At 36.5% G+C, this 22,767-nt stretch overlaps 1 protein-coding gene across 4 annotated transcripts in view; it reads left to right on the top strand.

Moving 5' to 3' along the window:
• The window catches only part of PPP3CC (protein phosphatase 3, catalytic subunit, gamma isozyme), an 84,087-nt gene that overhangs the window by 44,763 nt on the left and 16,557 nt on the right, over positions 1–22,767 (top strand). For all 4 annotated transcript variants that reach the window (XM_015557755.1, XM_015557756.1, XM_015557754.1 and 1 more), the window contains exons 6-10: positions 2,667–2,806; positions 7,091–7,168; positions 7,255–7,349; positions 13,533–13,658; positions 14,415–14,486. In XM_015557755.1, coding sequence (XP_015413241.1) covers positions 2,667–2,806; positions 7,091–7,168; positions 7,255–7,349; positions 13,533–13,658; positions 14,415–14,486 — 511 coding nt within the window. The remainder of the gene's footprint in view (positions 1–2,666; positions 2,807–7,090; positions 7,169–7,254; positions 7,350–13,532; positions 13,659–14,414; positions 14,487–22,767) is intronic.

Genomic DNA, 22,767 nt, shown 5'->3' with positions numbered 1-22,767 from the left:
TTTTTTTTTTTTTAGTATAGATATTTTTTTTAAATCTTGATTTTTATTGCAGTCAACTAATATGTTTATTTCTGAATATTTTTAAATACAGATCATCAGAAGTAACCAAATGGAAATCACCTGTGATTTAATTATTGAGAGAGAACTCCAGTTGACATTTTGCTATATATCTTCCAGAAATTTTAAATTAAATCTGTCCTTTTACCAACTAAAAACATAACATTTCTTAGTATATTCCTGAAACTTTAAATTTTGTAGCAGTGCATAAGCAAGAGAACCAGGGTTCTAATCCCTATCCTGCCATTTATCATGTATGCTTGACCAAATCATGGAACCTCATAGTCACAGTTTCTTCTCTGAAATGAGGAAATCAGAATGGAAGGTCTGAAGACTTCCAGCTCTGAAATTCATTGACTGACATTTCTAGATGAAGAGTTTAAGTGTTGCACTTCAAGACATGTGATTATTTCCAGGATTCTGTATCTTCATAATTGAAAAAAGATGACCAGTCTTTTTTTTCACTTACATTGTTCTACATTACCATCACCTCTCCTCTACCTTTTTATTTTTCACCTCTCTCATATAAGTACTACAATTAAAGATGTTTCTGTTTATAAAACTGGATACCTTCCCTCAGGGTAAGAGTCGTGTCTACTGCACTGCCTTTTTTGCTACTTCATTGTTTTTTAAATAACCAGCATTTAATAGTTCCGAAATGATTGTACTAATCAGTTTCACTTAGTAGAAATTCTGTTCTTGGCACTCAGCTATTCTAGTTATTTCTTTGGGGGGGTTTTGTTTGTTTTTGTTTTTATGCTTTTAACAACAGCAGCAATGACTAAAGACATAAGTTAAGTAACTTATATTGAAATGCCTCCATTGCATAGGATGAAAACCCTTCACAAAATAAAACTAGCATGCTTTAAAATAAATCTCTATTGGAATAAGATAAACAGTGAATAGAATCATTGTAAAACCCTTCCTGCTCTCATGGTAACATTGGCTCACCTAGGCAATTGAAATGAACTTCTCCCAGTCTTTCTAAATAATAGTATATCTCTATTGTGGTTTGGTTTTCCTCTCCAATTAAATAAGTGCATACTACTTGTAAGATTAGCATTCGCATGTAAATGGTTCTTTTCTACAGAATGGATAGATAACAGATATATTTATTTGGAAAATATAGGGTGGGCCCTAGCCGGTTTGGCTTAGTGGATAGAGCATCGGCCTGCGGACTGAAGGGTCCTGGGTTCGATTCCAGTCAAGGGCACATGCCTGGGTTGCGGGCTCGGTCCCCAATAGGAGGCATGTAGGAGGCAGCCAATCAATGATTCTCATCATTGATGTTTCTCTCTCTCCCTCTCCCCTCCTCTCTGAAATTAATAAAAAAATACAGGGTGGGCAAAAGTAGGTTTATAGGGGATAGGTAAGTACCTATCTAAAAAAAAATACAGGGTGGGCAAAAGTAGGTTTATAGGGGATAGGTAAGTACCTATCTAAAAAAAAATACAGGGTGGGCAAAAGTAGGTTTATAGGGGATAGGTAAGTACCTTACTTACCTCCTCTCACAACCGCATTAAATTACAGCTAAGTGTCCATCAATAGATGAATGGATAAAGAAGTGGTACATATATACAATGGAATATTACTCAGCCACAAAGAATGAAATCTTGTGTCCACCCGGCTGGTGTTGCTTAGTGGTTGAGCATTGACCCATGAACACAAGAGGTCACCAGTTTGATTCCTGGTTGGGGCACATGCCCCAGTTGTGGGCTTAAACCCCAGTAGGAGGTGTGCAGGAGGCAGCCCATCGATGACATTTCTCTTTCATCGATGTTTCTCTCTATCTCTTTCTCTTCCTCTCTCATAAAAAAAATCAATAAAAACATTTTTTAAAACAAGAATTAAATCTTGCCATCTGCAACAACATAGATGGACCGCAAGAGAATTATGCTAAGTGAAATAAGTCACGCAGAGAAAGGCAAATATCATTTCACTTATATGTGGAATATGAGAAACCGCACATGAATAAACAAAACAGAAACAATCTCATAGATACAGAGAAATATCGATAATCACCAAATGGGAGGAGCAATTTGGGGGCGTGTGATAAAGGGGAGGGATTAAGAGGTACAAATTGGTTGTTGCGAAATAGTCATAGGGATGTGATGTACAGTATAAGTCAGTGATATTGTGATAACTACATATGGTGTCAGATGGATATTAGATTTATTGGAATGATTACTTTGTAAATTATATAAATGTCTAACCACTGTGTTACATACGTGAAACTTATATGTATGTCAGCTATAATTGAATAATAAATTATTTTTTAAATGAAGCAATGAATAAAATTAAAAAGTAGGTTTACAGTTGTGAGTACATGAAATAATTTATTCTTGTATTATTATTTACTAATTATTACATCATTTTTCATACAAACCTACTTTTGCCTGATCCTGTATTATAAAAAATGATAGAAATTGTGTATCTAAATTTGTTAAATGTTCGTTTTCATGCAGGAAAATCCTTTAGGGGCTTGTTGCCTTCTCTCCTAATACATTCTTATGGATGGAAGGATTTTTGTGTTTTTTCACCCATACCAATTTTCAAAAACTCTTTTGCTTTCATGATTTTTCTTTTTTTGGCTTTTGCTTGTCTTCCAGTTAGACAGGTTTAAAGAACCTCCAGCCTTCGGGCCAGTGTGTGACCTGCTGTGGTCTGATCCCTTAGAGGACTACGGCAGCGAAAGGACCTTGGAGCACTATTCCCACAACACTGTCCGGGGGTGCTCTTATTTTTACAGGTAAGCTGATCCTCAGAGTTACCAAGCTGGGAAAGGAAATGGCAATGTGTTTAATCAAATTATTTTAAGTATTTTATATATTGAATTCATGTAGCATAGGGACTTCTGTTTAAATTTTTGATTAATAGAAGGCAGAGGATTCTTGTTTGTTTCTTTTTTTGGTTGTAGTTAGTAGGTTTTATGCCCTGATATGTGTAATATACCAAACCTGATTGAGCAGTACTTTAATGTTGTTGTCCGACTCTAAATGATCTAGGTAATTTGTTGCCAAGCATCATCTATAAACTTTTTTAAAAATGAAGACTCCTTGGCTCTTCCCCCAGACATTTTGATTCGGGAGTCCTCTTATTTTTTTAAAAAGCTCTCCAGCTTTTGGAACTACTGGTATAGGCAAAGATATAAAAAGAACAGAACATTGTGAACTCAGGACATTCCTGGAAGTTGGCTGTTATCTTAAATCTCATATGTAAGCTTTCATTGTGTGTTGCCACTCAAAAATAGGGAGATATAGTCCTAGCTAGTTAGGCTCAGTGCATAGAGTGTCAGCCTGCGGACTGAAGGGTTGTGGGTTCGATTCGATTCTGGTGAAGGGCATGTACCTCGGTTGCAGGCTCAATCATGGGTCGGGTTGCACAGGGGTCGGGTTGCAACCAATTGATGTGTCTCATATCGATGTTTCTCTCTCTTCTCCCCTCCGTTCCACTCTCTATAAAAAAATATCAATGGAAAAATATTCTCAGGTGAGGATTAACAAAAATAAACAAATAAAATAATAGAGAAATATAGGAAAATTTGAAGTCTAAATTTCATATATATTGATTGATTGATTTCAGAGAGGAAAGGAGAGAGAACGATTGATGTGTCTCATATCGATGTTTCTCTCTCTTCTCCCCTCCGTTCCACTCTCTATAAAAAAATATCAATGGAAAAATATTCTCAGGTGAGGATTAACAAAAATAAACAAATAAAATAATAGAGAAATATAGGAAAATTTGAAGTCTAAATTTCATATATATTGATTGATTGATTTCAGAGAGGAAAGGAGAGAGAACGATAGAAACATCAATGATGAGAGAGAATCATTGATCAGCTGCCTCCTGCACCCACCCCACCAGGGATCAAGCCCACAACCCAGGCATGTGCCCTGACTGGGAATGCAAATGTGACCCCCTGATTCATAGGTCAGTGCTCAGCCACTGAGCCATGACAGCTGGGTTGAAATCTAAATTTTTTTATTGCAATATTTTATTATGACAAATAATACGTGTATACAGTCCCCTAAAAATCTGTTAATTGCCTAAGATGATACACTAATTAAATGGAATCTACATACAAAAAGTAGGAAGCCATGCCCAGCTGGTTTGGCTCAGTGGATAGAGCTTCGGCCAGCGGACAGAAGGGTCCCAGGTTCCATTCTGGTCAAGGGCACATGCCCGGGTTGTGGGCTTGATCCGGGTGTGAGGCATGTAGGAGGCAGCCGATCAATGATTGTCTCTCATCATTGATGTTTCTATCTGTCTCTCCCTCTCCCTTCCTCTCTGAAATCAATAAAAATATTTTTTTAAAAGTAAGAAGCCTCAATTTTACCATAGTTTTAACATTCTTTCTGCCAACTGTACCAGTAACTAATATAAAATCATTTAAATTTTACTTTTCTTTACATTGCTTAAAATACTTCTGTATTATTAGTACAGTAGAAAGCACTACAATTTCTATGGAGGTCAACTTGGCAATATCTCTCAATTATAAATGCCCATGGCCTTTGATCTGGAAGTTCCACTTCTAAATCATAATCCTGTGGTTGTATAGTATAGTTGATCTTTATTATTCACAAATTATAATTTGCAAATTTTCCTACTTGCTATGATTTATTTGTAACCCCAAAATCAATACTCATAGCACTTTCACAGTCATTCGCAGACATGGATGTGTGCAGAGTGATGAAAAATCTGTCACCCCACCTGTGCTCCCGCTGAGGTTAGAATTATTAGGAGTTGCTCTGCCTTCTGTTTCAGCTCTCGTAGCTGTAAGCAGGTATTCTGTTTGTGGAGTGTTTAACATTTTTCACGTTTTTGATTGGTTATTTTGCTGTTTAAAAGCAGCTCCAAGCACAGTGCCCAAGTGCTGTCTAGTGTCGCTCAGTGCCAGAAGGCTGTAATGTGCCTTACAGAGAAAAGACCTGTGTGCTCTAAGCTTGGTTCAGGCATGAATTATGGTGTTGTTGGCTATAAGTTCCATGCTCATGAATCAACAGTATATATATTAAATAAGGCGTCTTTACTCAGAAACACACATAAAACAGTTTGATCAGTTGATGAAAATGTTGGGAGCAGAGGCTTACAGGATCCTGATTCTGTATTTCCCCTGGGAGCAGTATTCACTAATTCAGTTTTTGCAGCAACTTTACAGAACATAGGCAAGAAGAATGAAAGAATCACTGTACTTGCAAATGTATAAAATGCCTGTAATAAGGTTATTCATTACTCATTTTTTATGATAAAAGATTTAAAACAACCTGAATGTTCAGTAGGAAAGTAGTTAAATAAATTGTAGTACATCCAGACAATGGACTATACCAGACAATACAGTGAAGCTTTTTTTAAAAAATGAAAAAAAAGCCCTGGCCGGTTTGGCTCAGTAGATGGAGCATTGGTCTGTGGACTGAGTTCTGGGTTCGATTTTGGTCAAAGGCATATGTCAGGGTTGCAGGCTCGATCCCCAGTGGGGTCATGCAGGAGGCAGCTGATCAGTGCTCAATAATTCTCTCTCATTGTTGATGTTTCTTTTTTTTCTTCCTTTTGTTCATGGCTGAGGTTTCTAGCTCTCTTTCTCCCTCTCCTTTCCTCTCTGAAATCAATAAAAATAAATTTTAAAAAAATGAAAAAAGAAAACAACTCTTTGTAAACTGGTATAGAATAATCACTAAAGTGAAAAAAAGATACATGCAGCACTCTGCTTACCATCTGATAATATTTCTTGAAGTTGGGGTGGGTAATTGTTTGAAGTTGCATAGAGTGCCTGTGAAAGTGTACCTAAGGAAGCCAGGGACATGGGTTGCTTCTCTCTTCCAGGGCAGCTGAAAGGAAGTAGGGAGTAGAGAGGAGATCGCCATCCCCTTTTTTATCTTTTAGTTTTATGCCGTGTGAATGTACAACTTCTTTTTAAAAGTTAATTTTTTCTGCCGAAACCAGTTTGGCTCAGTGGATAGAGCATCGGCTTGCGAACTGAAAGGTCCCAGGTTCGATTCCGGTCAAGGGCATGTACCTTGGTTGCGGGCACATCCCCAGTGGGGAGTGTGCAGGAGGCAGCTGGTCGATGTTTCTCTCTCATTGATGTTTCTAACTCTCTATCTCTCTCCTTTCCTCTCTGTAAAAACTCAATAAAATATATATTTTTTTAAAAAGTTAATTTTTTCTAATTAGCACAATAAGAAAACAAAGATTTAAACATAAACTAAGTAATTAACAGTTGGACTTTTCCAGGGTAGTTTTGTATTCTCTAGTTCTTCTTGTCAGGTATTTGTCATTGAGAATGACAAATATTCTTTAATTAGAATAAGGTTGGATGTAATATTTGCATTTACATCTAAAATATTATTGCATTATATTATCTTAGTGTTGATATTACCTGTGAAGCTATAAGTAGGTTCTTTAGCTTTTCAAACAGTTTGACAATTTGAAAATTGAGTGTTGAGTTTTTAGCACCTACAAATACACACACACACACACAACCATGCTACTTTTTAACATATCAATATAGAAAGAAAAGTTCTGGTGTGGTATTGTCATGGGGTAAGACAAAAAAATTAAAAGAGGGGAGCTGTTTCTGACCTAGGGTTGTCTACTATTGTATCTTCATATTTGATCTAGAACAGCAGTTCTCAACCTGTGGGTCGAGACCCCTTTGGGGGTCAAACGACCCTTTCACAGGGGTCGCCCAAGACCATCGGAAAACACATATATCATTACAAATTGTTTTTGTGATTAATCAGTATGCTTTAATTATGTTCAATTTGTAACAATGAAATTGGGGGTCACCACAACATGACGAACTGTATTAAGGGGTCGCGGCATTAGGAGGATTGAGAACCACTGATCTAGAATGAGGTATATTAGTGAAATGGAAAAACAGAATTATGATTCCTAAGCTATTAATAAAAGTTCAGTGGTGTGTAAGACCTTAATTTCAAAATACAATCAACTCGTATCATTCTAAGTTATTCCCTTCCTGTTAAAAATCAGTTGTTTTAATTCTGGATTTATGTTTTCTAATTTTCTTTTTCAGTTACCCTGCAGTTTGTGACTTTTTGCGGAATAATAATTTGTTATCAATAATCAGAGCCCATGAAGCCCAAGATGCTGGGTAGGTTATATGAAAACTGTACCAAATATCAATGCAGAGTTTTTGCCTTTAATCTCAGGACAGATGGGCTGTCATCTCTCTTCCAGGTATCGAATGTACAGGAAGAGCCAGACAACAGGCTTTCCATCACTCATTACGATTTTCTCTGCCCCCAATTACCTAGATGTCTATAACAATAAAGGTAAAGGAGTCCAGCGATATTTGAGTTTGAATTTGTGAGTAAATGTGAGCTCTATTTTAACATATATATGTGTATGTGTTTTTTTAATATGTATAAATTTTAAATAAGGAAAAGGTTTTAATTGAAATAAAGGCAAGAAACTTAGAATTTAGGCTCTTGCTTGGTTTCCATCTCTTAAGCCAAGCAAGAGCCTAAATTCTGATTTCTGGGCCTTTATTCAGGTGTTTGAGAGTATAAATACTGATCATAACAGGTGTGGATCTGTGCTACTGAATCAAAATAGAAGAAGAATAAATCATTCCAGGTTTAGGTTAGAACCATCAGCATTAATTATTGGTTTCAGTGAATTTAATTTATTTATAACATTATCTCAATAAAATACTACCATTTGGTGTTTTAATGTTTGTGTATTATTAAGTTGCCTTTGCTCTGGTTGAAGAATGGTATAGGTAGAATGAATACTATGCCAAAGTGAAAAAAAAATCTTAAGTTTAGTCCAAGCCTTTCCAGAAACTAATATAATAAATAGTATGCATGTTGATCTTTTGTAAGTAGCCAAAATTTTTATTTTTAAACAAATATGTCAAGCATTCAGAAAAGGATTCAGAAAACAAATTACATAACCAACAGCTAACAACAATCCACTTTTGTTAACTCCGCACATTTTGTGTTAATTGCTTCCAATTTTTTAAAGAAATAAAATATAACAAAACCAGTTGAAATTCTTTGCATAAATCTCACATCCCATTTCTCTCTCCTGAAGTTGATGTTTATCATTCCCATGAACTTCTTTTTACCACACACACACACACACATATATATATATATATCACTATGCAATATAAAATAGGGTTTTGTGTGCTTTTAAATTATGTAAATACTCTATAACTTTGAATATATCATCCTTCAGCTTGTTTTCTTTTCATACTGTTTTGCCCTCAAATGTATACATGTAATGAACCCCCATGTATGACCAGTTATGGCTTCATGTACTTCATTAAAACCCGTTCCCATGTCCTCTCTCTCCTCTGAACTACTACAAGGCAAAACAGATATGCAATTTCATCTGTAAAAATTGTCATATGTATCTCTAAAAGATAAAGACAGCCCTAACCGGTTTGGCTCATTGGATAGAGCATCAGCCTGTGGACTGAAGGGTCCCAGGTTCGATTCTGGTCAAGGGCAGGTACCTTGGTTGCGGGCACATCCCTAGTAGGGAGTGTGCAGGAGGCAGCTGATTGATGTTTCTCTCTCAGCGATGTTTCTAACTCTCTGTAAAAAAATCTCCCTTCCTCTCTGTAAAAAATCAATAAAATATATTTTAAAAATAAAGACACTTTTTAAAAAACCAACACTGTATTTTAGATCTTCCATGTAGATGTGGAGCTCTATTCTGTCATTTTAGTTATAATGCAAAATTTGATTTCTTTAACCATTGGGTTGATTCTACATTTTCATAAAAAACAGTGAACATTCTTGTAAAAAAGAAATAATAAATAAATAAATAAATAAATAAATAAATAAATAAATAAATAGTGCCACTTTAGGGAAGTCACATAATCTCTCTAAACTTCAGTTTCCCATATAGAAAAAGAGGATTAGCCATCCACATGCCTTTCAGCACAGAAATTCTATTTCTGAAATTTTATCCTTTTAAAGTCTTTTTTATTTTATTTAACTTTTATGAGTCATCGTTCCTAAGTTTTGTATCAAGGCTGTGGTTCACCTAAAAACTTGATGCCTCTGTAACTATTTTGTTGTTTGTAAAGTATGACTATAAAATAATATAACTTCTGCCGAAACCGGTTTGGCTCAGTGGATAGAGCGTCGGCCTGCGGACTGAAAGGTCCCAGGTTCGATTCCGGTCAAGGGCATGTACCTGGGTTGCGCACACTTCCCCAGTGGGAGATGTGCAGGAGGCAGCTGATCGATGTTTCTCTCTCATCGATGTTTCTAACTCTGTATCTCTCTCCTTTCCTCTCTGTAAAAAATCAATAAAATATATTTAAAAAAATAAAAAATAAAATAAAATAATATAACTTCTAAACAAACATGCCAGAATGTATATATTCAAGTGAGTATTGTCCCTTGAAAGTAGTTGCCTGGGGAGGTTATACACTTATTCCAACAATGCTGCCATTGTTCAAACATTTTTGGAACTCCTCTTTTGGCATTGCCTTCAGCGTCTGTGACACATTCTTTTGATAATATCCACAATGATGGGAAATCTTCGTCCTTTGAGGGTGGATTTGATTTTTGGAACAGCCAAAAGTCATTCAGAGTGCAGACTGATGAGTAAGGTGAGTGTTCAAGTTAGTCGATACCATTTGGGGTCAGAAACAAGGTATCATTATAAGGTAATGAGACTGGTTTTCTTTGTGTTGCTTATAAAATGGCTCTGGAGGCAATTCCCAAAAAGGAGTTCCAAAAACGTTTTGAGTAATGGCAGCATCTTTGAATTAAAAATACTGTAAGGCAGCAAAGTGCGTTGAAAGAGGCACTAAGCTAGGAGTCAGAAGTTCTAGGCTAGTCCTGCTTCATTTTAAATTCACAGTTAACAAGATAACTTCACTTTGCATTTAAGTTTACTTCACACGGAGCAACACTTCCCTGAGCCTCAGTTTGTCTTTAAAATACCTGTCAAATAGGGTTGTTGAAGATAGGTTGGAATAATAAAAATGAAATTAAAATCATCAGACTGTAAATTGCTATAATACTATAGCATTTTACTGTTATTGTGTCTGGTGTGATTACATCAAAGGACCACACTCACCTAATACGTAAGGTCTGTGTGTTTGTAGTTGGTGGTTTCTTAAGTCTCATTACTTTATAGTCATACTTTGTATATGCAGTTGGAGAGAGAACTTTAAAAAAGGTTCACAATATATTTGCCATTTACTCTATTTAAAAATAAACTATGAAATGGCACATCTCGTTGAAATTGGATTTGGATCAATCATCTATCAGTATATCCTTCAATGACTTGCTGTCCATTTTTAAAAAGCAATTTTTTAGACTAAGTTCTTTCCCAGCCTTATGTTTTATTTTTACTTCTTATCATTCTTCTCCGGGTTTTAGGTGTCCTACTGTGTCTTGCTTCTTCCTAATTCCATTTTTAATTCTTCCCCCTCCCTCCCTAATAATTCCAACATATAGCAGTTTGGTTTTGTTCTTGTCTCTTCCCTGATAAATGGTATGCACTGCTTGTGTTGTTAAACTTCCTCAAGGACACTAAGTGGTTCTGGTCTTCATATTTGTGAAGGCTTTACCTTCTCACTCCTTTTTTTTTTACCTCACTATTAAGAACATTGATTGCCCAGTGGATTTATCATGTGGTGAGCTGAAACATGCCACCTAAAAGCAGCAATCACTGCTAACAGCCAGCTCACTTTTTGCTTCATTCTAATCTTGTTTTGTTCTTGGTTATTACTTTAGTAAACTTTTTGAAGTCACAATTCATTCTACCTGAGTTTTCTGTCCACTTTGATATAATCGGTAATCTTATCTTGAAACAATCTTATTTCCCTTGGTTGTTTCTTAAGAATTTTTTTGGGTAAAAGGCAGAAAATGTGGCACCTGAAATAATCTGTGGTGACACTCAGTTACTCCCCGTACAAGTGCCTCTTTTCTTGAAAAAGGCAACTTCTCTTTCTTCTACTGTGGTGTTTCTTTCTTGAATATTCTTTAGACTTAATTGGTATCCATAGGTATTTCTTAGCTCCACTGGTTATATGAAAGACCCTTAAGTCATGATTTTTAAAGATTTCTATTTCTATTTTTTGTGTCCATTGGAAACATACCCTAAATCAGTTTTTAAGCTCTAATTTTAATTGAGACCTACCTCCCACCCCTTTTCCTGTGTAGACTGAGGCAATTATTGAGTAATTATATATTCATGTAATCTAAATAAAATACATATACATGAAAATAATGGGACATGTACATTGTAGTCAGTGTTAGGTTTTTAAGAGCTAGAGATTCCATGTTCATGTATTTTTCTTTATAATCTACGGTGTACATTTTAGACATTCAGTAACGTAAATTTGAGAACACTTGGCTATTCTATAATAAGGAAAGAAACAGGAACCAGGAGATGACGTATATCTGTCGTTTCTCGAGAGCTGTTGTATCCTATTCTATTTATGATCACAGTAAGAATAATACAAACAACATTACATTGCTGATGAAGATGAAGGAATTGGATATTAAAACTTTTCAAATATAAAAAAATTAGTTTGATACCAAAGTATATGTACAAATTTATGAGCTGGTTAATATTAAACACAGAGCCTAGCAATATACTGGCTTATATAGGAAAGATGAGCACTTTTTATCCACTATATTGTATGTAGAGATTATTGAATCTACTTTTGAACCTTGTAAATTATTCCAAGTTTATGATCTGTAGATAACTGCTATGTTTATAAACTCCCAGAGAATTTATAAAATCTTTGGCTCTGGCTAATGGCAAGCAAAACAGGCTGTGTTGATTTAGTGAGAACTGTTTGCCTTCAAAGGAGAGTTGTAGTTGTAACTACTTTGAATATCTATCTCTATACTAATAAAAGGGTAATATGCTAATTAGACCAGATAGACCGGACATCTTCCAGATGTCCTTCTGGACAAAGCCACGGTGGTGGGGGCCGAGGCAGAGGCAGCTAGGGGTGATCAGGCCAGCAGGGGAGAGTGGCTGGGGAGATCAGGCCAGTAGGGGAAAGCGGTTAAGGGGCAATCAGGCCAGCAGGGGAGAGCGGTTAGGAGCCAACCGACCTGGATTGCGAGAGGGATGTCCGACAGTCAGACATACTAAGGATGTCCAACTGCAGCTTAGGTGAGTGGGTCTAAGCCTCAGTCAGACATCCCCTGAGGGTTACTGAGCTGCCAGAGGGATGTCTGACTACCAGTTTAGGCCCGATCCCCTGGTGAGTGGGCCTAAGCTGGCAGGTGGATATCCCCCAAAGGGTCCTGGACTGTGAGAAGGCACAGGCCAGGCTGAGGGATCTCCCTCCCCTGAGTGCATGAATTTTCATGCACTGAGCCTCTAGTAAAGGGACATTATGAAATTATGGCAAATCTTTCTTAGGTGGAACCTGAGATTTCTTTTTTTTTTTTTAAATATGTTTTATTGATTTTTTACAGAGAGGAAAGGAGAGAGACAGAGAGTCAGAAACATCGATGAGAGAGAAACACCGACCAGCCGCCTCCCGCACACTCCCCACCGGGGATGCGCCCGCAACCCAGGCACATGCCCCTAACCGGAATCGAACCTGGGACCCTTCAGTCCGCAGGCCGACGCTCTATCCACTGAGCCAAACCGGTTTCGGCTGGAACCTGAGATTTCTATAGGTAGTTACTGTGCAGTGGCTCTGAAGTTTCAGAGCTTAGTTTCTTTTGTACTTTTAAAATATGAGCTCAAGCCCTAACTGGTTTGGCTTAGTGGATAGAGCATCGGCCTGGGGACTGAAGGGTCCCCGGTTTGATTCCGATCAAGGGCATGTAACTTGGTTGCGGGCACATCCCCAGTAGGGGGTGTGCAGGAGGCAGCTGATCGATGTTTCTCTCTCATTGATATTTCTAACTCTCTATCCCTCTCCCTTCCTCTCTGTAAAAAAAATCAATAAAAAATATATTTTAAAAATAAAAATAAAAAAATAAAATATGAGCTCTTCATGTAACTTTGTTCCTTGGGATTATTCTTAAAAGAATGAACTATATAACCCTAGCGAGTTTGACTCAGTGGATAGTGTTGGCCTTTGGCTAGTGAAGAGTCCTGTCAAGGGCTCATACCAAGTTCTATCCCTGGCTTTGGTTAATCTCCAGCCTTGGTCTTGGCGTCTCTCTCTCTCTCTCTCTCTCTCTCTCTCTCTCTCTCTCTCTCTCTCTTTCTCCCCCTCCCTCACTCTCTCTCAATAACAGAGACTAAAGATCAAAGGAAAAATATCGTTGGGTGAGTATTTACAAAATAATAATAATAATAATAATAAGCATAGCCATTAAAAAAAAGAATGAACTATATATAAAGTGCTTTAAGATTTTCCATCTGCCCTTAAATACTAAGTTCTAAATTTGCAAATGGAAAGTAAGTTATTGAATTCTGTGTAGTAAATGTACAACTGTGCAATGCATACTAGTTGCTATGTCATGTTCCTCTGTGCCAGATTTTCTTCCTTTTTACCTTTTTAGCTGCTGTGTTAAAATATGAAAACAATGTCATGAATATCAGGCAGTTTAACTGTTCTCCACACCCCTACTGGCTTCCAAACTTTATGGATGTTTTCACGTGGTCTTTGCCTTTTGTTGGGGAAAAAGGTAAGAGAACTAAAGCATCTGGACTACCAGTTATCTTAGCATACTTTTATATTTGCATGAGCCCCCTGATGGTTCAGAAATGTGTTTTTAAAGTTATCAAAATGCTTTCTAATTTTTTTGTTTTTTAATAAAGATTTTAAAATGACACATAATTGGCTTTTAAATTACAATTCTAGTTGATTATGCTTTTCCTTTTATACATATCCACTTAATGTAGCTGTCCTACTATGATCAAGATGTTAAAATAGCATGTCATTATACCATTCCTTCAGTGATTTCTTCAGTGATAACAGAGATTTAAATAGGAAATATTGCCCTTAGAACTTTATTTGTGCACCTATACAAAAAAACTATGCAAATATAAATAAGCCTGTTGGATATAGGCTTGGCCTGGTGGCTTAACTTCTTTGCAAAATGGTAGGAAGTCTTGTCATGTGCATATCAGTGAAGGAAATGGCTCTGGATAGTAGTCTAATGAAATCATGTAATTATGCAATAGAATCTTCAAAGACTCCAGACTTTTACTGGAACAAGTAATTTCCCCAAATTGTATATAAACCAGGAGGTTTACATATAATGCTACTCTGTAGCTACTCTTAATAGCCTAATGACAAGTCATTTTTATTTATGTTTGATAAGTATGTTTATTTAGATATCCACATCATTTTGGAAAAGTATCTTATTATTTAAATTTGGGTGTTTTTTTTAATGAATTTATTGTTCCTAAAATCAGGGCTATTTTGCTTTATCTTATAGTCACAGAGATGCTGGTTAACATTCTCAACATATGCTCTGATGATGAGTTGAATTCCGACGATGAAATTGAAGGTAAACTTGCCTTTTCCTCATTTGAACTAGAAATGGAATTTTGGTTTTGGTTTGAATTTGTTTTGAATATTTTTTTTTCACATTAAAAAAGATTTGTATTCAATATAAGAAACTGAAGAATATAGGAAGCCACAAATAAAGAAAAAAAGTCACCTGTAATCTTATCATCTCATTTCCACTGATAACATCTTGGTTCTATATACTGTGTTAGCTTTTATCTGTGCATATATTTTTGTCTACTTCTTTTTTTCCTTTTTAACAGAAATGAGGTCATGTGATAGTATCATGACATTTACTTTTTTTATAGATCAATTTTTAATGGTTACATAGTTGTGAATGTCAATTATTCTTTGTTTTAACCAACCCCCTGCTGTTGGATATTGGATATTTTTTAAGCCCATAATTTTGAACTCTTACAGATAGACCTTACAGAATGTTGCACATTCTGTCAACAACCAACCTTTGTTACATGCTTGGTTTGTGTCAAGTACTGTTTAGATCCTTGCTTTCAATAAACTTATATTCTAGTGGAGGGAAGACAAACAATAAATATGTCAGATGTTGATCTGTGGTATGAAAGGAAAGAAAGCAATATTAGGATATGAACAATAACATTTTCTTAATTATTTCCATAGGATAAATTTCTAGAAATTTAGTATCTGTGTCAATTAGTACTTAAAATTTTAAATCGGATACAGATAACCTCTAGAGGGGATGTACCAGTTTAGATTTCCTGTGTGATGCATAGTTCACAGGGCTTTCCTCAATACTGTTCATTATACTTTTTAGAGTCTGGTGTTTTTTAAACTTTAATTTGTATTTTTATCATGACTAATGAACTTTTTTTCTTCTGTTTATTGACCATGTTTACCTCTCTTTTGTGAATTATCAGTTCATACCTTTTCCCCATTTTCTACTGAATTATATGAATATTTGCTTGTTTTTCTTCTTCTTGGCCTGTGAGGGATCTTAATATAGTAATGTTTTGTTGCATGTGTAGCCAAGTATTTTTTTCCTAATGTGTTGTGGGAGGTTTGATTTTATTTTTTATTTGTTTGTTTGTTTGTTTATATTGGTCTTAGAGAGAGAAACATTGCGACACATCGATTGGTTGCCTCCAGTAAGCGCCCCAACAGAGGATCAAACCTGAAATTTACATATGTGCCCTGACTGGGAATCAAACCCACAACCTTTTGGTGTATAGGATTATGATCCAACTGAGCCACACTGGCCAGGGCACAGGGAGATTTGATTTTAAAGGTAAGGTCCTAACTTCTGAGAATCCAGGAGATTCAGGAAGGATGGTGGCACCTGATCACAAACCTCGGACTGTCTCAGTCTCTCCAAGCTCTGTGCTAAGGTGATTCAACTATTATGATAAACTCTGTAGAGTGGAGAAAGCCTAGCTTACTTAGAGCATGCAGAGGAGAGTCCTGCACATACTTATGCTTCAGATTCCACGTGGAAGGTGCAGAGGAGATAGTGCAAAGCTTGTGAGTACTTTTACGTATGGGATAGAAGACAACTATAAGGAAACCAGTTCTTGAGCAAAAAGTGCAGCCAAGTAAAAATTAAAACAAAGCAAAATGAATATAAAGAAAACAACACCTAGGCTGCACATCATAGTAAAAGTGCAGCCAGCAAAAAGATGAAAGAAAAAATCTTTAGGCAGCCAGCAAAAAGATTACTTTCAAAAGAGAACAATTAAGCTGACAATAGAAGCAGGAAACAATGTAATAACATATTCAAAGTACTGAAATAGAATAACTGGTAACTTAGGATTCTACATCTAGTAGAAATACCCTTCAAGAATGAAGAGGAGCCCTAGCTGGTTTGGCTCAGTGGATAGAGCATCAGTCTGTGGACTGAAGGGTACCAGGTTTGATTCCAGCCAAGGGCACATGCCTGGGTTACAGGCTCGATCCCCAACAGGGGGTGTGCAGGAGGCAGCTGATCAATGAGTCTCTCTCATCATTGATGTTTCTATCTCTCCTTCTCCCTTCCTCTCTGAAATCAATAAAAATATATTTAAAAAAAAGAATGAAGAGGAAATAAACATTTTCAGATACTCTTCCACTAAAACATTTACTATAAAAATTACCAGGAGACCCACACTAAATAAATTCTAACGAATATTATTTGAGCAGAAGAAAAATACCAGATGGAAGCTTTGAGATTCTGGAATAAAGAGTAAAAATAGAAAATATGTGGGTAAATCAAAGGACTATAGACTTTACTAAACAATAATAATGTTTTATTGGATTTAAAAGATAGAATTAAAATAGGTAACAATAATAGTTGGCAGTGGAATAAATATAGGTAAAGTTTATGAATGATATATATATGTATATATGTATATGTACATATATGTATATATGTGTATATGTACATATATATGTATATACATATATATACATACATATATACTAGAGGCTCAATACACGAAATTTGTGCAAGAGTAGGCCTTCCCAGCCGCGGCGACTGTCTTGATCCCTCCCTAAAAGCCAAGGGCAGCTGCCTCGATCCCGTGGCTACAGCCCCAGCTTTGTTCAGAAGAACATCCAGTCTAACTAGCATATTATGCTTTTATTATTATAGATCATCTGGGAAGAAGGGAAAAGTGTGTTAACATTTTATCTCTCTCTCGGTCTTCTTCTTTCTCAAAAATCAGTAAATTAAAAAAGTAAAATAAAAATACAATGATAAAAAAATAACCCAGCCCTCGCTTGTTTGGCTCAGTGGATAGAGCATCACAGCCTGCGGACCGAAGGGTCTTGGGTTCGGTTACAGTCAAGGGTACATGCCCGGGGTTGCAGGCTCGATCCCTAGTAGGGTGCGAGCAGGAGGCGGCCAATCAATGATTCTCTCTCATCATTGATGTTTCTATCTCTCCCTCCCTCTCCCTTCCTCTTTGAAATCAATAAAAATATATTTAAAAAATAACCCAGAAGAAGGCAAGAAAGGAGGGAAGGTATATATAGCAGTAGAACAAATAGAAAAAAATATGATAAATATATCCATTCTATTAAATATAAATGGATAAAAGATTGTCCGGTAGGGTTTAAATTTTTTTAAATTTTTTATTTATTGGTTTTAGAGAGAGAGAGAAAAACAGCAGTTTGTTGTTCCACTTATTTATGCATTGATTGGTTGATTCTTACATGTGACCTGAGGGGGATCAAACTCACAACCTTGTGGTATCGGGATGATGCTCTAACCAACTGAGCTACCCAGCCAGGGCTTTAAAAGAAAAAACTGTATGATGTTTAATAAGAGACAGATTTAAAGCATAATGATACAGAAAGTTGGCAAGTAAAAGAAGAATAAATGTATAAATCAAACACTACCCAAAGAAAAGCTGTTGCAGGTAGATTAGGATTACATGAAATAGACTCTAAAACAAAAATAAATTTTAAGTTTGTATGAAATTAATAACATGGCTTCATAATATATAAAGCAAACATTAAAAGAAATACAATTTGCCTAGCCAGCATGGCTCAGTGGTTGGCATCAGCCTATGAACCAGGAGGTCCTTGATCCCCAATCAGGGCACATGCCGGGTTATGGACTCAATCAACAGGAGGGGGCTTGCAGGGGGCAGTTGACCAATGATTCTCTCTCATTATTGATGTTTCTGTCTCTCTCTCCCTCTCCCTTCCTCTCTGAAATCAATAAAAATATATTTTAAAAAAATACAATTAGAAATATCCAAATGATAGTGGGAGAATTTAACAGTAATTGATTGTAATAAGAAGACAACAAAATTAGGAAGGTTGTAGAAATTAGAACAACCTAATAGACATATAAAAAACACCACATCCAACAATTGCTGAATACACTCTTTTTTCAAACCACATGAACAGTTTTGTAAACTGACCATCTAATGGGCTAAAAGCAAATTTCAGGTGTCAAAAGATTAAAATCATAATGATATTAATCAATAACAAAAAAGATACCTAGGCCCTAGCCGGATTGGCTCAGTGGTTAGAGCAGGGGTGGGCAAACTTTTTGACTCGAGGGCCACAATGGGTTCTTAAACTGGACCGGAGGGCCGGAACAAAAGCATGGATGGAGTGTTTATGTGAACTAATATAAATTCAAAGTAAACATCATTACATAAAAGGGTACGGTCTTTTTTTTCAATAGTTTTATTCATTTCACACGGGCTGGATCCGGCCCACGGGCCGTAGTTTGCTCACGGCTGGGTTAGAGTGTCAGCCTGCAGACTGAAGGGTCCCTGGTTCGATTTTGGTCAAGGGCACATGCCCAGGTTGCAGGCTCAATCCCCAGTAGGCTGCCAATCATTGATTCTCAATTTGATGTTTCTATCTCTCTCTCCCTTTCTCTCTGAAATCAATAAAAAAATATTTTTAAAAAATAAAATAAAAATTACTACAGACCCCCACATTTTAGGAGATTTGAATATATATAATAACCCATGGTTCAAATAACAAATCACGAAGAAAATTTGAAACAATTTTGAACTGAATGAAAATAAAAACTAGTACATATTAGAACCCGAGGGCAGGCAGTGCTCGGCAAGTAGCCCTGTGCTGACTGGAGCCCAGAACTTTAACCATGTGCACAGATGCTCACTGGTTGACAGCATAGGAGAGTGACCATGTTATACTTGATCTTAAAGCAGCGGGATGCTTGGAATTAAGTGAGAGAGATGCCATCTACAAAGAATTCTCCTTCAGAAATTTTAAACAGACATTTGGCTTCATGTCCCAAGTTGCCCTAAAAGCAGAGAAGATGAATATCATCCAGAATGGTTCAGTGTGCAAACAATACCAGCCCAGTGGTGTGGTTAATGGTTGAGTGTCAACCTATGAACCAGGAGGTCATGGTTTGATTCCCAGTTAGGGCATATGCCCAGGTTTTGGGCTTAATCCCCAGAGTGGGGCCTGTAGGAGGCACCTGATCAATGATCCTCTCATCACTGATGTTTCTCTCTCTCCCCCTCTCTCCCTTCCTCTCTGAAATCAATAAAAACATTTAAAAAAAATTTTTTTAAGAATATCCAGATAGCCCTAACTGGTTTGTCTCAGTGGATAGAGCGTTGGCCTGCGAACTGAAGGGTCCCAGGTTCGATTCTGGTCAAGGGCATGTACCTTGGTTGCAGGCACATCCCCAGTAGTGGGTGTGCAGGAGGCAGCTGATCGATGTTTCGCTCTCATCGATGTTTCCAACTCTCTATCCCTCTCCCTTTCTCTCTGTAAAAAATCAATAAAATATATTTTTTTTAAAAAAAAGAACATCCAGATAATTCTTACCTCACATGACTGTGGTGGACTGACCAAAAGAGGTATGAACTGGCCAACTTTATTGAAAAAGCAAATGCTTCCGTGTGGTTTCTTCTAAATGCATGTAAAATCTAATACACATCTTAGGCTGCAATGTATTTTGAAAGCAATTTACATGAACAAATTAAGTTGTAATTTAGTTTATCTTTATACCATATTTTGAAAAATCAGTGCTTAAAAACAAAATGATTTAAACTTGAATAAAAACTTGAGGGATCCATCTAAAGCCATGTTTCGAGGAAAATTTATAACCTTACAGGCATATACTGGGAGAGAAGAAGTGTGGAAAATTAGCATTCATCTCAAGTTAACAAAAGGAAGGATAGCATTAAATCTAAAGAAAGTAAATGGAGTGAAATAAAAAGTTCAGAGAAATATTAATAAAACAGAAAACAAAATACTGTACAGAAGTGTAGTAAAATAAAATGTGCTCTTTTCAAGAGACTGGTAAAATTGATAAATCCCTGATAAGACTTATCAAACAAAAAAGAGATGACATAATTATTCAATGCCAGTACTGATCCTATGCACATTAACAAAATAAGAATGAGTTTATACCAGTAAATTTGAAAACTTAGATGAAATGGATAAATTCCTAGAAAAATAAACTTACCCAAATTAAAACAATATAGGAAATCATAATAATCACATGCCTACCAAGAAATAAAGTCTGTATTGATAAATTTTTCTGTGAAGAAAATGTTAGGTGCAGAAAACTTCAACACATTTACCAAATATTTAGGAAAGAAACAACACAAATCTTAACACGAATTTATCCCAAGAATAAAAAAGATGCTTACTTAATGAGGCCGGTATGATTATGATACTAAAACATGACAAGGCCATTAATATAGATCTAATAATCCTAAACAAAACCTAAGCAAATTGAAATTAACAATATACATAAAAGATTTATGCTGCCCAACCTAGTTGATTTATTCTAGAAATCTTAGAAGATTTAACATTCAAAATTCAATCAGTATATACTGGGATATATAGAGTGGAAATCCTATATAATAAAGAGGTAATATGCAAATTGACCCTCACACCCTCACATCACAAGATGGCCACCCCCACGTTATCACAAGGTGGCCACCCCCGTCACAAGATGGATGTCCCCATGTTATCACAAGATGGCCAGCAGGGGAGGGCAGTTAGGCGTCAACCAGGCTGGCAGGCAGAAGCAGTTAGGGGCAATCAGGCAGGCAGGCAGGCGAGTGTTTAGGAACCAGCAGTCTTGGATTGTGAGAGGGATGTCCGAAATCCGCAGTTGGACATTCTCCAAGGGGTCCCAGATTGGAGAGGGTGCAGGCTTGGCTGAGGGACACGCCCCCCCTCCCCCGTGCACAAATTTTGTGCACCAGGCCTCTAGTAGTTAATAATGGATAGTGGGTGTGGGGTATAAGGGAACGCTATATTATCTTCATATCTTTTACGTACAACTAAAACTATTCTAAAATAAAATTGTTACTTAAAAAATCAACCACAATAAGTCCCTGCATTAACAGGAAAAAGGAGAAAACATATTTTCTCAGTAGATGTAGAAACAGCATTAGAGAAGATTCATCTTTCATTTACAATGGATTTCTTAAAAGAGGTTGTGAGGAAGTCATATTTTTTTAGAGAGAGAAAAATTAATTTGACAAATCTCTCTATATAAAAGCCTAATATGCTAACTGTCTATTTGACCGTTCGACCAGTCACTATGACGCACACTGACCACCAGGGGGCAGACTCTCCGACCAGTAGGTTAGCTTGCCACTCTGGTCCGGTCCAGCCGATTGGAACTGGGTGAGATGGGCTGGACACGCCTGGAGCCCTCCCTTGGTCCCTCCCCAGCCCCGATTGTGCACCATTGGATTGCCCTCTTGCAATCTAGGACCCCCTCAGGAGGTGTTGGAAAGCCAGTTTCGGCCCAATCCCTGCAGGCCAGGCTGAGGAATCCCACCGGTGCACAAATCCATGCACTGGACCTCTAGTATATTAATAAAAACCTCTAACAGCCTGGTCAGCATGGCTCAGTGGTTGAGCATCAACCTATGAACTAGGAGGTCATGGTTTGATTCCTGGTCAGAGCACATGCCCAGGTTGCGGGCGCAATCCCTAGTGAGGGGTGTGCAGGAAGGATATAGCCAATCAATGATTTTCTCTCATCATTGATGTTTCTCTCTCTCCCTCCTCCTTCCTCTCTGAAATCAATAAAAATATATTAAAACATAAAACAAAAAACCTATAACAAACATCATATGGTGAAGTGTTGAAAGCTTTCCTTAGTGTTTGGAATCAGACAAAGGTTCCAGCTGTTAATACCTCTATGCCATATCATATTAGAAGTAGTATCCAAAGCAGTAAGGCAAGAAAAAGAAATACAAGGTATAAAGATTAGAAAGGAAGAAATAAAACTCATTATTGATATGAATGTGTACAGGGAATTAAGAGGGTTTATAGATTATTAGAATCAATAGTGCGGGTAGTAAAGCTGCTGGATAAAAAATCAGTAAAAATCATTTGTATTCCTATTTATCAGCAATGAACAAAATGAAAATTTTTAATATGCTATTTACAATAAGTTTAACAAATGCTGTGTGATACCTAAGCAACAAATATAAGATATTGTTAGATAAATTGAAAGAGATCTAAATAAGAAATATCATATTTATAGATTGTTGGAAGATTCAGTATTAGAAAGGTATAAATTATTCCCAAATTGATATATGGATGAATAGTCAAATATTAACAATTTTATTCTAAATTTTATATGGAAATGCTAAGGTTAGATTCTAAAGTTCGTATGGAAATAGCTAAAATAGAAGAAGAATAAGGAAGGAGGATTTGTACTATATGATAGGTTTAGTATAAGGCTAGAGTAATTAGAATTATTAGTACAAGGACAGACAAGCACTAAAACAGACTCGAGAATCCAGAAATAGATCCACACATATATGGACACTTGATTTGCATCAGACGTGGCACTG

The sequence above is a fragment of the Myotis davidii genome, unplaced genomic scaffold, assembly GCF_000327345.1.
Source record: "Myotis davidii unplaced genomic scaffold, ASM32734v1 scaffold448, whole genome shotgun sequence".
Lineage (NCBI taxonomy): Eukaryota > Metazoa > Chordata > Mammalia > Chiroptera > Vespertilionidae > Myotis > Myotis davidii.
Note: the sequence above shows the minus strand (reverse complement) of the source record. Positions and strands in the feature narration are given on the sequence as shown.